The 17,198-nt window shown below is 39.7% G+C and overlaps 1 protein-coding gene across 1 annotated transcript; it reads right to left on the reverse strand.

Annotated features, from left to right (window-relative positions):
• Nucleotides 1–363: 363 nt before the first annotated feature.
• On the reverse strand, nucleotides 364–9,087 carry SPCS3 (signal peptidase complex subunit 3). The gene is made up of 5 exons (XM_068403862.1): nucleotides 8,797–9,087; nucleotides 6,147–6,222; nucleotides 2,880–2,954; nucleotides 1,307–1,422; nucleotides 364–813 (listed from the first exon to the last, which is right to left on the reverse strand). The coding sequence occupies exons 1-5, from the start codon at nucleotides 8,937–8,939 to the stop codon at nucleotides 681–683; spliced, it is 543 nt and encodes a 180-aa protein (XP_068259963.1). The 5' UTR covers nucleotides 8,940–9,087; the 3' UTR covers nucleotides 364–680.
• Between the last annotated feature and the right edge of the window lie 8,111 nt (nucleotides 9,088–17,198).

Below are 17,198 nucleotides of genomic sequence, written 5' to 3' on the forward strand. Positions count from 1 at the left end.
AATCCTAATACACTGAAGAGATTTCTTTTTATTCTTCCAGTTAGCTGCATTATAAGCAGTCATTACAATGTTTTATAATACAGAATTGCATGTGGGCTACATCAATGGCACTCAAAACAAGATCTGCAGGCTGACTGACAGATAATGAACTATCAGTTTTCAAAGTAGCTGCTGGCAGTCCACGAAAGGACCAAGCTTACCTTACTGTAACACACTAAATAAGCATGCATTAGGCAAAATGCTGTAAAACAAAATAGCTATTTCCTTCAGGTACTCACAGAAACTGACTCCAGAAGGTGTACTTGAGTTCTACACAGATTAAATAACTATCACGGTACCTCAAAAAAACACAGTAAGACTATCTTCTGGTTTAAAAATGTTTATTTAAAAGAAAAGGAGATCTATACCCAGATGGCCAGGAGGAAGGAAAAAAAAAATCCTCAGTTTTTCCCCCAAAACCATTACTCTACAATTTACCTCTCCCTTAAATAAAACATTGAAGCTGAAACTTAAAAAAAAAAAACCCCTGAACTTTCATTTCCTTTTCCTATGCTGTTAGACCTGAAGAAATTAAGTACCTTTCACCAAAGGGTTGTATGGGATGTGAGAAGAAACCGCAATAAAATTTATTCACAATATACAAGTATAAAAATATCTTGCTTAGGATTCCGTATTACAATTTAATAACTTTTTCTTGTTTCATAGGTATCTGGGAAAGGTACAGACACATGTCCTGATCCTGTTACAAGAGGTAGAATACCAGCATTTGGTACAACATTCCAGGAGAGAGTCAAAGTGACGTTCCTGTTTCCCCTGCAAAAGCAACAAAGACTATCAGCACAAATACTCAAGTTAACCAATTTAATTAATAATTACTAATATTAAATAAATTAGGATACAAATTGTTTTCCTGATCCAGAAACAATGAGCTTTTTAATTTTATGTAGTTACTTCATGAAGTATTACCTATTTTCCCTATTTTCCAGATAATACTTTTTTTTTCTTTACTATTGCCTAACTCCTTTGGAGTTGAGTGCATCACAGAACCAATTCTATACAGGCAAGAATATTGGAAGCAGAAGCCTATTGCTCATATTAGCAGTGCATCTTCTAGTCTACATAAGAAACAGGATATCTTGTATCCCAAGGTCATCTTCTTATAATCAAACTACAAAGATGGAACAGACTGACAGAGTATCAGATAGATTATAGGTACCTTACCACAGCAATAAAACCACATATAAAATGCAAAGTATGCAAGTAAATCAAGATACCATGAACAACAGTAATAAAAAGTTTTACTTACTTGAGACCATTTCCATCATCAAAGAAAAAGTACTTTGACTGCATGTCTTTTAAGAACAGCCTTGGGTTATCTCCTCTCAACATGATCTTGTCCCAAAGGACCACCTGGTTTAGAGCCTAAAAATACAATTATAATTATGTCAGCAAGGTACCTTAAAGGATCATATTCAGTCAATGGAATTTCATAGCATTATTCATCTAAAAACCCTGAAGTACATGCTTGCAATCCATAACTAATTTAAAAAATAATGCTTTACAGCAGGGAAACTAGTACTACTACACACCAAAGTGTAGCACAGAATAAATGGAAACAACAAAGAACAGCTCCATAAAACATGAGAAAGACATTCAAAAAAGTCATAAGCTTTCAAAGACTTACAAAGTCTGATGGGTTTTCCTCTTGAATTGCAAAGGTAAATTGCTTTTAAAGCCATATTTAGACTTCGTTTCAAATAAAGGACTTAAATTACCTATCATGACACTGCCTAGGTATTTAACATTTTTTCCAACTTTAATGGAAAATATCTCTACTTGAATTGCAAGCATAACCCCAAGAATTGTACAAACAATTCAAAAGACGGATCCCAAGTTCTTAAATATTTAAAACTTTATACTGTTCTTTTAAGTAGTTAGGTGCTAAACAGTCTTGTTTAGTACCCTATAGAGCAATTTAGAAAAAATATTTCTCAATATTTGTTAGAACTAGTGATTTATGTGAATAAAAGTCTAAAAGATGAAACAAGACAATGAAGTCCCAGACCCTAATAAAGAACCCTAAAAGCTATTTTAGTACAAACACAATATCCACCAGCATGTATAAAATAACTAAGGTACCTTAAAAAAAAAAAAATAGAAAGAAAAGTAGGGAGACAGTTTTGTGCAGCAAGTTAAGAAAAAATCCCAAGCCTTCACTATATCCTTGCAATATGACCACAGTAGCTTAAACTAGAATTCAGTGGTACCATGGCAGCGTGGTGCTTCATTAAAGTAATTTTTTCACAGACTGTTCCACACAGTTCCTATCTGATCAGTGAAAAAAGCTTTCAGCTATCCAAAGTGAAACATCAGCAGTAACCGATTTAAAGGATGCAGCAAGGCCAATTATTTTGAGAAGTATAAGAAGATAACATAAATGTATTATGGGGCTAGAGTAACTGCTACAGGCAAACACTTCTGTGATCTACAAACAAAAGACCCACCACACCTGGCCAGAACAAAGGCCACTATATCTTCTTTCTAACAGCAGCCAACTGCAGAACGTTAGGGAAAAGTAAATCGTACAGAGGCAAATAAGTGATAGAACTAATTTACAGCCCACTACTGTAGGTGAACAATAAGGCACATGTTAGTTTTCTCACACTCCGCTAGGCACATATCAAGTTAGGTTTCATGAGGGTGAAATCCCCACCCTGCAGTTAAACTGTCAAGAAAATAACAATCACGAAGGCCAGTAAAAACAGTACAAGCTAGTAAGAAATGCTGGTGCCTTAACTCTTCCCAGCAGAACTTCAGAATGTTAAAAATAGCTGCAGTACAAAATGGGTAATTGCTTCAACTTTCTTTTTGATACTTACATTGTTTTTCGTTGAATATTCTGCAGACAAATATAGAAACAATTGTTTAACATTCCAGTCAAATATACTCTGCAGATGTATGCGAGTTAAGAAAAACACCATATTGTACTTACATAACCTTCTTTTATTTTTACTAGATTTAAATAGACTAGGATAATTACAGTGAGTTCTTACCTTTCAACATACCTCATCTTATTTATAAATGAGAGCACTTCCAGGAGTTCTAACATATATTTTAATCATATTAAAGTGACAGGTTTTTTGTTTGGGTTTTTTTTGTTTACTATTTATGAAATCTAACAGCTATTTACTCTAATGATTTAAGAGTTCTATATTTGACACTGCAACCCAGTAACCATAATCTGCTGCTAGACAATCTATTATAAAACCTTAAACATAAAAGACAAGACAGAATTCTTCAGTAAATATCTTCAAAGCGATTATTTATACTATCAAAGAACCCTGGTATCCAACTGTGAATCGAGATACAGTGGCATTAAACTCTATATAAATACAACACTGGCGGAATGTAGAGACTTCAAAGAGCCTGTAACACCCACATTACAGAAGTCAGTAGATAAGAAGTATTTCATATTGGAAGGGACACCAGGAATTAGCAAATTTAATTACCTACTTACTACAAACAAAGTCAGCTTATTAGACTGGAACAAAACACTGCTCAGATTTTTGATCAACAATAAAGAACTGGTGACTGCCATTTGAGACTGTCAGTATAATAAAGCTGATGTTCTAAATACTTGTCTGTTTATTTAGCAATAAAATGCACTCTGTGTGACTGCTAAGGAAAAGACCCTTTAACTCACAATAAAGATTAGCTATAACCATTTATTTCCCAGTCCTCTTTTTTATTCTATTTGCCACTATCTCAAAGAATAAATTAAACAGATTCCCCAACCAGCCTCAAAATCTATCTTGTTCCACTCATCCCAAGACTGAATCATATTTTTAAGCTGCTAATTCAAAAGGCAAGTAAGAAAAGAATTAAATACTTAGCTGCTGTTGGTGCAAGAATAGCTAGAGCTATTTTACTTGAACATTTTTCGTCATCTGACTCAAAACAAGCAAGATTCTGAAGATCTCCTTTGTAGGATTTCTTAACACTTGCTTGAATTAGCCACGAATTAAGTAAGCTAAAAAGAGTTTGTGAAAACTGTCTCTTCCCCTTGCCTTTCCCTAGTTTCTTTTTCTATCTGTCATTTTATTTAATTCTTCCCAGGACTAACAACTTGTTTCCGTTACTTAAGAGAGCCCATGTACCAGTATCTCTTTACAAATTTTGTCAAAAAAAAACCTACCAGAAAGTTGTATTTTACAACTCTACACACTGCAAGGTTTATTTATGCCAGGCATGAAAAATGTCTGAAAGATGCAAGAAAGTCACAGGTTTTATAAAAAAATGTTAAAACTACTGCTACTATTACAAGTCATTAAAACATGGAATCTTTATGTCTACATACTGCAGACTAATCCTTGTATAAGAACATTTCTTTTTGAGGTCCTGTCCTGCCTTGCTCTGCCTCCTCCTGTATACACTGCATACAATTCAATTCATCTGCTTTAGAATTTTAGTCTCTGGTTTTAATATGTATAAGCATTTCAAAGATAAAACTCAGACATAGGAGTTCACCTCTCCTGCTTCCAGCTGACAAAAAAAAAAAAATCCATCTTATTCCTGTGCAACACACACCTGCAAAAATCTGATTAACCTGTTTATCCAGCATTCACATGCATTCAAGATTTGTATTTTGTTTAGTTTGCTTACACAACGGAGTATTCTCCAAAACAGGGAAACCGAAACACAGAGGGGATCAATGTCTGGCCTAGTACAGTGACAAAAAACAGCAGACGGAAAAATCCCAGGAATCTCAGCCCATCTACAAAGCAAGGGTTAGTGTAATCACCTCAGGTAAAGCATGCTGCCTCATTTGGTACTGACTTCTGCAGAAAAACACAGACTTTTTTTTTTTTTAATATCAAGACCCTAAATCCTAAGAATGATTGCCTTCTACTGTCAAAAAACCTACCCAAAACAAAACCAAACAAAACCACCCCATACAACCCTCTTTCCCCAATAAAAAACAGACTAACAGGGAAGCAAAGAAATACAAAAGAAAAGTTGCAGAAAGGTAACAGCAATGAGAAAGAGGCCAAAAAGTAATGTGATAAATTTTGTAATACCTCATATGTTTCCCAATGAATTTCATACTATTCAATGTTAAAGTTTTTATAGTTTAACATCTAAGCAAGCAAAGGATTACAATGTCTTTTTATTTTTAAAGGAAGACGGGTATTTGTATGCAACTATTATGTGGCCAGAACTTTGAAAGCCTCACAACAAAATGAGTCTGAAAGGTCCACTGGAGTTTCTAGATTCAGTATGACAGACAAAATAGTATGTTATGTAAACTCTATAATTAATTCACAACTGAAACCACCAATACAAATGTCACCTAATGGTAATACTGTCCAGATGTTAAATTGCCCTTCCCATTATTACATACAGTGCACTTCACTATAGAGCCTGATTTTAAAAACAGGCATCAAAAAAAGAGAGAAAACAACTTGCCCTGTATCATTGTTCAGCTCTGGGGCCCCCAACATAAGAAGGACATGGACCAGTTGGAGTGAGTCCAGAGGAGGGCCACGAAGATGATCAGAGGGCTGGAGCACCTCTCCTGTGAAGACAGGCTGAGGGAGTTGGGGCTGTTCAGCCTGGAGAAGAGAAGGCTCCGGGGAGACCTTCTAGCAGCCTTCCAGTACCTGAAGGGGGCCTACAGGAAAGCTGGAGAGGGACTTTTTACAAGGGCATGTAGTGATAGGATGAGGGGTAATGGTTTTAAACTGAAAGATATTAGGAAGGAATCTAATAGATTAGATACTAGGATGCCTCCTCCCTGGGAAGTGTTCCAGACCAGGTTGGATGGGGCTTTGAAGAACCTGGTCTAGCAGAAGGTGTCCCTGCCCATGGCAGGGGGGTTGGAACTAGATGATCTTTAAGGTCCCTTCCAACCCAAACCACTCCATGATGATCCTGTGATCTACTAGAGACAGAACAGCTATTCCAAGTTCTATTTTACTACCCTAGCTATATAAAATACTACTTTTCACTGCTTTAAATTTATATTTTAAGACAAATTGCTAGTTTTCCTCAAGTCCTGAATATCTGAAGATTATAACGTAACAAAAATAGATGTCAAGATGTTCTTATTTCAAAACGTTTGCAAACCATTTTTTTCCATTAAGGATATCTGCAGTAATGTCAAATGTGACGAATCCCAGATCACTTCTTTCTCTAGGTCCAGTGAAATCTTCTACATTTTTTCTAAGACAAAACAAAACACAAGATTATCTTTTCTCATTATTTCTCTTTCAAGTGTTACATAAATTATTATTATTACATATTTCCCTCATCCATTTTCTGTGCTCCCTTTTAAATACTTTTAATATAATATAAATAATCTAAAATATAATCAACATTACAAAATAAAATCTGCCTTCCAGAAATTATGGAGCCCCAGTTTTGAATGACAGGCCTTGCCACCACAGTACTCTAAGTTATACAAATAGCCTTTAGACTATTTCCTGTTAACAAAAATCTGTATCTATCTGGACCTAAACTGCACTACATTTCACTTTAGTAAAATATGTGTTAGCCATCCCCAAATACATAAAGCTGATTGGAACACGGGCAGCATAGCTGTCTGCTGGCAACCACTTTCAATATTATTTCTCAACTTCCCATAAAAAAAAGCCTCTAGTGCTCAGTCTCATACAATACACTCCAACCATTCTGACAGAACACAGTTTATGTTTGTAGTTCACACAACTTAAAAGTTTCTCTCTGGAATGTATTTAATCAGCAGTATAACAAAAATGTTTCTTTTATTCTACATTATGGAAAGTCATACCCTTTTGCAAGACTATTACAAACCCACATTTGGAGGAATATCTGATGTTGCCACACTTTTAGAAAAAGAAACTGGAAAATAACAGAGATACAGCAGATATTTTCATATGACTTCGCAAAGCTTATCAATTTACCAAACTTACCCTCTACAAAGAGGAATACCATAAGCAGGCTGGCAATCAGCTATGAACCTTAATTCCTTATGTAACAAAAATGTTACGAATTATGAACTTCTTAGTTACTTTTATTCCAGTTTGAAAATTAGTCCATTAAAATATCATTTAATTACAACTAAGCTTAGTAAACTCAAAGGAAAAAAAAAAGTCTACCAGCAGAAAAAAACACTTTTGGAGACAGTAGTCAAGAAAAACACCACCAAAACCTCCCAATTTAAGCCTTGCTATGAATTTCCATCCCTTTGCAAAAAGCAACATCTTTTTAAGTAGTAAGCCTCATCAAGCACTTGACTTCATTCTAGTGGAGTGCTCTAGGTGAACCTGCTTTGGCAGGGGGTTGAACTAGATGATCTCCAGAATCCCCTTCCAACCCTAGCCGTTCTGTGATTCTGTGAATAATGTGCCTTAAGCCTAGGGTCTGCAGCACTTCTCAGAAGTTCAAGAAAAGCAACTAAGGTATAACACCTCTCAATAGCAGATCTGTGCATCATCAAAGGGCCTGGCACAGCACTATAAATTTCATCCAAATTAGGCATTAGTATGCTACCTCATATATCTCAAGCTCACTAGAACATTCAAAAATACACTTTTATGCTGTTTGCAATCCTCAGTCTAGCATAATTAAGGGGTTTATTTTCCTGAGATATTAAACCAATCCAAAAGGTGATGGCAGTTCCCACTCTTGATTTGCATTCAGCTCCCATTTCAAATTGGGCTGCTAGCCATCTGCTCCCATCACATACCCTGGGGTGCTCCAAACCTCCATGAGCTGTTTTAGCTCACTAGCTTGGCCAAAACCAAACTAAAAAAACTCAATAGTTGAGTTAAAACAGCTCAGTATCCTTTGAGCCTCATTCACCTCTGCAGCTCTGGTAAAGGACCACGTGGCAAGAAGCAGCAGCAAAGACCTGCCACCAAAAATGGTGGCAGTAGCAGCTGCTCAACTGCTCGTGAAACTACAGCCCTCCACATCATACGCATTTAACTTGACAGAAGTTTCCTGTGACAAAGTTTCCTTCTCAAAAAATATTGTAAAAAAAGTCCCCCTGGCACAAGTTTGCATCAGCATACTGTGTCATGTGGGTAGCACGCTTTTGATGTAGTACTACATATTCTACACCTGGTGGATTTCACAGGAGGATAAGCCATCCCAGTCAGGCTACTGTCACAGACCTCACAAAAAAGAAAATATGTTACCAGTGGAAAAACATAAAGAAACTACTAATAAAAAAAAGGTGCTAGGGAGATAAACTGCATGCTCATTCAGGTCCTTGCCCCCTCAAAGCTGTCGAAAGCGGCTCGCTCGAACCCCCTGTAAGTCACCACTCCCTTACAGAGAAGGCGAGTGGCGTTCGCAAGCGAGCGTGCCTCAGCGCAGCGGCCCCAGCGGCAGGTCAGTCCCTCACCGCGCCCACCACCAGCGAAACGCCCAGCGCGGGCGGCACCGCCCCAGCTCCCGCCCGGCCGGGGCGTGAGGTGGCGGAGCGCCGTCGTGGGGCTCCCTCATTGGCCCAGGCGCGGAGCGAGGGACCGGGCAGGAAGCGGAGACCTCGGCGGCCGCGGCCGATGCAGCCGTCGGACAGGCAGGGGCGAGAAGCCCCCACGGCGGCGGGCCCGGGCTCGCGTCTGCGCCGCCCCGCAGCCGGGCGCTGACGTCCCCTCAGGCCGTTACCCGCCCCGCAGCGGCGCCTCGGCAGGCACAGCTGGGGAAGAGCCGCAGCTCCCAGACAAACCCTTTTCCCTCCCCACCGGGCTGCCGCGGCCCGGCCCGGCCCTCCTCCGCCACTGCCTTCCCTCTCCCGCCCGCACTCACAGCGTGACCCGGGACACGGCGATGTTGACGGGCACGCTGCGCTCCTTGAAGGTGGTGGTGATGAAGCAGCCGAAGGTGAGCGCCGCCATCACGCTCAAAGAGAAGGCGAAAAGCGAGTTGGCCCGGGACAGCACCGTGTTCATCTCTCCGCTCGGCCCGGCCGCCACGCCGCGCAGGCTCCCAGCCTCCAGCCGCTGCTCGGAGACGCCTTCGCTGGGGCCGCGGAGCAAGGGGCGCGCGCGCGACCGGCGCGGGGGGGCACGGCCTCGTCCACGAGCCCGCCCCTGTCGGGGCGGGGCCACACGCCTCCCGCTCCGCGCTTGCGCCCGCGGCGGGGCCGGCCCCCTCCCGCCTCCGCCAGCTTCCGGGCCGTTCCGAGGGGGCGGGGCCGTAGGCGACAGTACGCCTGCTGCTTGGCGGCGGTTCGTCTGTCGACCCGCACCGTATCAGTTCCTGCCCGCCAGCTGTGCGCCGCGGCGCCTGTTGAGACCCGCCCCCTCTCAGGCATAGGTAGTGCCCCTTGGCTACCGCGGCCGAAGGTGGCTGACTTCCGTCATAAAGCCCGTACGGTGATCCTGCGGCGGTGGGGTGTATACAAGAAAAAAATACCCTGAAGACAAGACGCGTCCTGCGAGGCTGCGGGTGGTTTATTTTCCTTTTGTGAACAGGCGCCCGGGCGGCTTGTGTGCCTCCCGCGAGGCTGCGGGGAGTCCCCAGCGCTCTGCCGCAGCCGCGGCCCCTCGGGCAGGGCACGGTGGGGGCAGAGCGGTGTCCCCGTGGAGCGCTCCCCGAGGGAGGGCCTCCCGGCGGTGCCGTTTGGTGCTCTCCCCGTTAGGACCAGCAGTATATGTTCTCGTTCTCGTTCCTTGGTTACTTCGGGGAAAAAAAGGGTTGTTATGTGTTGGAGCATTTTTTGTGAATGACTTGTTTGCCACCTGCTACGTTTCCAAGGCGTTCATTTTTAGAGGGAAGTTGGTATTTGTAGCTCTGGTGGATTTTTGCATTTATATAATAAAATGTAAATAACGGTAGAGGTGAAGGCTTTTTTTTTTCACTTGATGTCTGTTTCTTGCTTTCACTGATACTGTGCCTTGGCACTCCCTACCTTGTTTCCTATAGGATGCTCCTATTAGTTTCCCCCTTGTTACATACATACTCAGTATGTACAGCATCTTGTCTAGAAATCTCATTTAGTAGCTGGGAGTGTAGTTGGAATCCTTTTTCCTTACCAGATGGCTCTGTGATCCCACACTGTTCACATGATGAGGCAGTCTTTCACCCTACTCCGAGTTGGTTGAAATTTCAGTTCAAATCGGTGCTAGCAAAGATTAGCTGATGTAGTGAGGTGGTTTCTAACTCCTCTTCCTAGGCCCCTACTTGGTGCCCATTCCTGCTCCCTGGACCTGCAATATTATGAGTCTGAGAACTAGGCAGGGAGAGAGCCTGTACAATGTTTTTTTTCATATATTTCACTGTGTTAAGTACATCAGGCCTGATTAACACAGATTTCTCGGGATGGACAACAGGTGTCAGCAGTGCTTCAGTTAAATATAACTTCCTCTTCCCCACCCTAAGATTCCAATGCTGTAAATACAGGGAGTAGGAACAGGAGCTCAGATACAAGGGCCTAAAAAGGTGGAAGGCCTTACGGTGACTGAAGGGATAGGGAGAAGAAGGTGTGGACTTGTCAGACCATTCTGAAATACATATGTTCTGTAATGTTGGTACTGTTTCTTTTCCTCCCCTGTAATGGAAAGTCAGGTCTGTGATTCAAGGAAGAAAAATCTTTGCAGATAAAGGTAGGGAATGGAAGAGGGAAAAAGATCAAGGGAAGAAATTCTTTACTGTGAGGGTGGTGAGACACTGGAACAGGTTGCCCAAAGAAGTTGTGGCTGCCCCCTCCCTGAAAGTGTTCAAGGCCAGGTTGGATGGGGCTTTGAGCAACCCGGTCTAGTGGAAGGTGTCCCTGCCTGTGGCAGGGGGTTTGGAACTAGATGATCTTTAAGGTCCCTTCCAACCCAAACCATTCTATGATCATACTAATGCTCTGTGTTTCCACCCAGCTTGAATACCTGTAGCACATCTGTGTTTAGCAGTATTATTAAATGTAGGATGTGAAGGTACCTATGGGGACATTCCTTGCAATTGGGAACCTCTGTTCCACTAGACTGTTGATTTCTGTGTGTCTGTGCAATTGCCATAATGAAATCAGTCGCAGGCCCAAAGAGGGTAGGTTCTTTATCAATGTTCTGATGAGAAAGTCTTTGCTGGTTTGCATTTGGTAATTCTCGACCTTCCTGATATTCCAGAAGAATTCCAGAAACACAGAGTATCTTGTGAAAAGGTTTTTGTCAGTTCGTTACTATTTTATGTTTTGATTTGCTATTCAAAACATTAGTTGTTGTGAGGTAAAGGTTTTTGATTTATGGTCTGCAACACAGTGTTACTGAAACCTTGGATAGCTGTTACTGAAAAGTGGGTACATTTCCCCAACATATTTGCAGGCTTTAAAGCAACAAGGGAGCTTTTACTGCAAACTGGGGAACCTAAACATTTCAGAAGTTGTGAAATCTCTGCTATAATCAAAAAGATAGTTACAAATATTAATGCTGTTCTTTTCTTGTATCTACAAACAAAAGGCTCAATTGCCTTTACTCTTGCTTTTAGTTCTTAGAGTTGCTATTTAGAGTTTTTCATTAGATATTAAACAGCTCTGCTGTTGGGGAAAACTTAAGTAACTAAGGCAGAATTTACAGAAGTAAAGCAGTGAAATTTCCAAAGTAGCAGTCAAGTAGCTGAAGAAGACCAAGATCAAAAGATTTAGCATGTGTTTATGTTAGCGTGTGTTTTTAAGACAAATGAATAAATATGGATGTTACTCACGTAGTTTGGGATTTGTTTTAGTAGAACCCTTAAATAAATGTCACTTAAAAGCACAGTATGCAGGAGAGAACAGATGGTGTAGTTTATTCAAGGACTGATCTGTGGCTGTTTCAAAACAAAGAAATCTTCTGTAGGTTTTTAATGACTGAAATCTTGCAAGATCAGAAGAGGAGAAAAATTTTGAAAGAAAATAGCTGTGAAGGAAGAAGGGAAGAGGATTATTCACAATAGCTGTTTGCTAGTAAGTTCGAAGTTGTTCTGTGAAAAATATAAAATCTGTTCTTTTTGGAAAGAATAGTGGCATAATGTTAATGTCAGAAGTCACTGACAGCTAAATAAGTTGTATTAGTCTGAATGGATCAAATACTATAATTATGAAAACAAATACTGTAATTATGAAAACAACATAATACTGTAATTATGAAAACAAATCTTGGGGAGGCAGAAAGGTTTGGGAGACCATTTCCAAGATGCAGTGGTGCAAGGTATTCGGTATGCCTGAGCAGTGTATTTGGGCCCAGACCAGCAGAGCACCTAAGGCGTGGCACTAGTGCTCTGGCTGGTTCTTACTTCAAGAAATTTCATTATTTTTTCATTACAAACTAATTGAACAAAATGCAGAGGGGGGATTTGGAGCAGGTCTGAAACACAGAATTCTCCCTTCTCCTGTCCTTCCTCAGAATTATCCGACTTGCAATTGTGTTCTTATGCACTCTTTGATCTATTAGTCATGTGTTCTTTTTTTTTTTATAGTGTTGGCACTTCAACAGGATTTATCCCAGTCAGCAGCTGCTGATTAGAGTAGTCTTCTGAGAGAGAGTGGCTTGCTTTCTTTGGTTGAGATGTTTCTACTCTGATGTTCAAATTAGTGAGTGTTTCCTTTAATCATCTATAAACAAAATGGCAAGTGTTGACATTAACCATCAACAGAGATTGCTGCGAGTTCTTTGCTTTTTTTTCTGAAGTCAGATTGGTTCTAACACAGTACACATAGATAGGAGCTTCAAGGTGGCTGACAGTTTGGGGTGTGTGGTTTGTGAATTCCAGGTGAAGGGAAAGTGTTAACTTCAGCCCAGGTGGTAGCACCTTTGGCCTTCTTGGGGCTTAAGTTTCTAACTAATTTTACAGGTGAAAGTTTAGGTGCCTGTGGCATCTTTGGCACCTAGCTAGTTAGATGAGGACTGTATAGATAACTTTTTGGTCTAGGGCCATGTATATACTTCCTAAATTTTACCATAAATGTCCAAATCCTTTATTGAATTTGTCTTTTATTAATGATTGAAATGTTAACTCTTTAAGAGACAGTAGCAACACACAGCCTCTTAGACAGCTCTAGGTATGCAGATGAAGATTAAAATAAATGGGGCCATGAGCACCTTGGGGAATTTTTGTCTCTATTGCAACAGCCCCCTTTCAGTTAGCACCTCTTCTGGGTGGGCCATTTTTACAACTGGTGTGGAAAGTCTGTGGCTAAGAGAAGTAGTCTTTCTGGACTTCATTGGAGGGTTTTTGTTTCTAACCTTCTCTCACCTCCCTTTTTTTGCTTTGGATATACAAAGTACGGAGAATAAGAAGATAAGCGAACAGAAATTTTCACTTGCCTCTGTATTCTTCTTGCTAGTCCTCCAGCAAGAAAATCTCAGGGAATTTTAAATTTCTGATTTCAGAATGAACTTGATATTTTATAATACTGTCTCATTTAGCGGCATAAGAATGCTGCATAGGAGATGGAACCAAATATTCTTGGCTCCAAAACCAACTCCAAGTATGTTTTGGAGCCCAACATGGCTCATTTTTGGCTCCTGGCAGATTTGCTGTTGCCCATTCCATTGCATACGAAGCCGTGTTAGGTAAAGTCCTCTCACAGATCACTGGTTTAGCTGAAGATTTCACACTTCATTGTGCTTTGCATTCTGTGGCAAGAAGCCTATGTGCTACTGATCCACCTCACTCTGGTTTTACCTCGTTCCCTTAGCCAGTTACAAGTTTTTCATTGCAAAGTATTTTTATGTCTCTTGTAAAAGCACCAAGCAGAGACTGTCATGCCTCAGCTTGAGGAAAAGAACGTTTTGCTAGCTCTCTCGTGATGATATCACTTAACTGATACCAATTTTAGTGGATGAAAGAATCCTTTCTGATATGAACACTAGCCATGGAAGTCAGCGTATAGTGACATATGCTTGCAGAATAATCTTTTAACTCTCATCCCTACCAAGTCATGAAATTGATTTTGTAATTTCCTTTTATTAATACCATTCATAGGCATGAAAATATACTTTCCACAGAAAGGACACAAATGAAACCACTTTTACTTAGTCTAGAAGAAAACCTGGCAAAAGTTTGAAGAAAGGGGGTATAAAGTTAAAGGAAACAGACGATTTCACTGTTTTTAGAAATGGTTTGTACTGAAGAAAAAAAAAATCAGTTAAAAGATTAAAGAAAAATTAAAATACAGACTATAATGTAGAATAAAATTAACAAATTTGAAAGGAATTCAAATTGGTGACAGAAAACATTCACAACAGAGGTATTATTTTGAGCAAACTTTTTACTTTAGAATAATTGACAATTGTCGCATCTTGATGACATAATTTAAAGGTCTTACACATAAATAAATAAAAAATTACTATGGATCCAAAATAGTTTCATAAGTCCAGGTAGTATTAATTCAAACAGCTGAAGAGGTCTGTCTAGGTTTCAGAGTGGCAGAGAGGTATTAGTTAGAGGTGCAAATCTGATATTTTGAAAACTGTCAGTTGAAACAGAAAATTTTTGTCAAGTTCATTTCTCATGTACGAAGTGTATATGTGATGAAAACCAAATCTGCACACCATGGCTCTTCTGGGATTTGAATGTTCGTGATTTATTTATTTATTTAGTGACAGCTATTTAATAAGAACGAGTGGCATTTTTGCAGTTCATTAAAGAAAAGATTAACTGTAAAAACTGCAAAAGTACAAGGTTCAGTTACATGAATTTAGGTTAACAGGGTGGTTGCACTGCCTAACTAGCAAAGTTAAGTTCTGTCAAGCTAGTTCAAATATCAAAAGCATAGTAGCTGTAGTACCATATACCTAAGGAAGAGGGCGAGTTAGTTGCTGAATAAGGAAGTCTGTGAAGTTCTACAGACATGTGGTCAGTGATGAAAACATTTGTTTGGCCCCGACAAAGGAACTATACCAAGGGAACGAGATGCAAAATGAGGAGACTCTTAAAAGTTTCGCTGATAGCAGCCATAGCAGTACATTGAGCCATGAAAAATTACAGCTAAATATCCTTATTAAGAGGCGACTTGTATGTGCATTTTGACATTACCCTCATAGTTTGCTATTACTTTTTAACAGGAGGTTACTATCTCTGTAGCAGAATGAGTGGTAGGGGATCTGAGTGGTTTTTTTCAGTAGTTTAAACTCATCAACAATTTAAATGGCTAGATTTTGAACTGGAGTGGCTGATTACCAATACACATTCCTTCCTGTTGGTTTCCAGGAAGGGAGAAAGAGGGGCAGGAACCTTTAGCTAAGGAATGGAATGGGCAGCTGGAGGTGGTAACTTTTTAAAGTCCAAGGGGCAAGATTTGCTAGAGTTTCTCTGTCAGCAAGCTGTGTGTGCCTGCTGTCTGACACGTTCCTGGTTTTATCAATGTGTCCAAGTACACACAGACGTATTTGGTATCTTCTTCTAGAATACTCTTAATAATTGGTTTGTGTTAGGAATCCAAAGAGGACTGCAACAAATACTGTAGGACAAACTTACTATGTTTCTTGGCAGAACTCAGATTGAATTTACTTGTAAGCAGGTCAGTTATACCTGCTTCCCTTCTGTATAGAACTTTACTGTCAGTGATTAGATGGACTGGTTAAGCAGATAAAGCATGCTCATATGATAATGTTGCTGATAGCAGGGATTGTTTCATAGTAGACTTGTAGCTGAAGTGGAATCTATCACCATTGTGAGAAGCAGCTATGCAGTGGGTGTATAACAAAGTGATACAGCTTTAAAATTTCTGTGTATTCTTTCAAAGAACTGAGAAAGTTAGAAAACTTTATTTATTTCATAAATGCTTAAATATCTGAGTTACTTTTTATGTTTTTAAATACATGTGATATAGAGAATGTCTGTTATGCCTACAGGTACTGATTGATATTTAAATCCTTGACCAGTAATTCCATTCTATGGAAATCCAGACATGCCAAGTCTGTATGTTAGAACTATTTTCTAAGATAGGAGTAGTATTTTTGACAGACAGGAAAGACAAAACACCTGAATAAAACCAATCTAAATTCATTAAAAGTTAGCAGTAGGATAAGCAAACTTTCCATGATGTTGCAAATGAAAAGTTGCATCATTCATGTACCAGAAGTACTTGGTTTGTGTAGAACCTAAACTGTATCGGAGCACTTATTTTAGTACAGTGGAGGAAAAAAAAAAAAAAGTACTACCGTATCCACCCAAAGGCATGAATTTGGACTTTCTGAAGCAGGTTCAGAACTGATGGAAATAATGTGCTACACCAAAATACAGAGAGAAACTATATATATAACAAAACTTGTATAAGATAAATTTTTGTGTGTTAAAGCTTTTTAAATGAGTTGATGTGTTTCATAGTCTTATAAGAGAAGAGGAATGGTGTCTAAATACATAGCTGTTCGGTAGAATGAGCGTCAAAAGTCAGAGCATGACTACTAAGAGGAGGAGGGTGACATGTTTTACGACACTTACTCTGATTTTCCCTGTTACGACACTTAAGATGTCATTGCATTGCATTTTGAAAGAGGCTTTTGGTTAAAGTCTTCAGCTGGGTGATCAGGAGACTGGCATGAATTATGACAAGTGCAGAAATCTGAATGAAACATAACTTTGGATATCAGTTATACCTTAACGCTTCATTGTTTGTGTAGATTCTGGATAGACATGGCATTAGGGTACTCCAGGAAGAAAAGCTGTAAAAAGGAGATGTTCGCCTTACATTTGTTTGGTTTACAGTGTTGTGTTTGCTTCAGTTGGCAACACAACTCTCAAGTTTTTGTGCTGAGAATATGGCTTTGTCATGTGGTTGAGTAAGTCTGTAGCATTTTTAAGGATCGCAACAGGGTGCAGTGAAAAAGCAGTTCAGATCTGAATGAAGCTTGGTCTTTTCTGGACCAAAGTTTATGTTCTCTCACTTCTTTTCATTGCCACAAAACAGTAGCACAAAGTCTGTACTTCGACCACCTCTTCTCTTCATATTTTACAAAGAAAGAGTAGTGTCTGGGTTCTGCTAATGGGCTTGAGTTCCTGTCTGGAAAAGGACTCATCAGCTGTTTGATGTCTTCCAGTCACTCCAATTTCTGAATTTCTTGTAGCTATCAGATAAATAAAATTTGTTTGTTTTTCTATGCCTAAACGTAGATGGATAATATCCTTAACTTATGAAGGGTATTATTGAAAAGAACATTTAATATTTTTGAAGATAGCTTTATGGTATGTCTGTCTGTTTGTTGTCTTACCTTTGATATTAACTTAAGGTAACATTTTGC

The sequence above is a fragment of the Nyctibius grandis genome, chromosome 6 (genome assembly GCF_013368605.1).
Source record: "Nyctibius grandis isolate bNycGra1 chromosome 6, bNycGra1.pri, whole genome shotgun sequence".
NCBI lineage: Eukaryota > Metazoa > Chordata > Aves > Nyctibiiformes > Nyctibiidae > Nyctibius > Nyctibius grandis.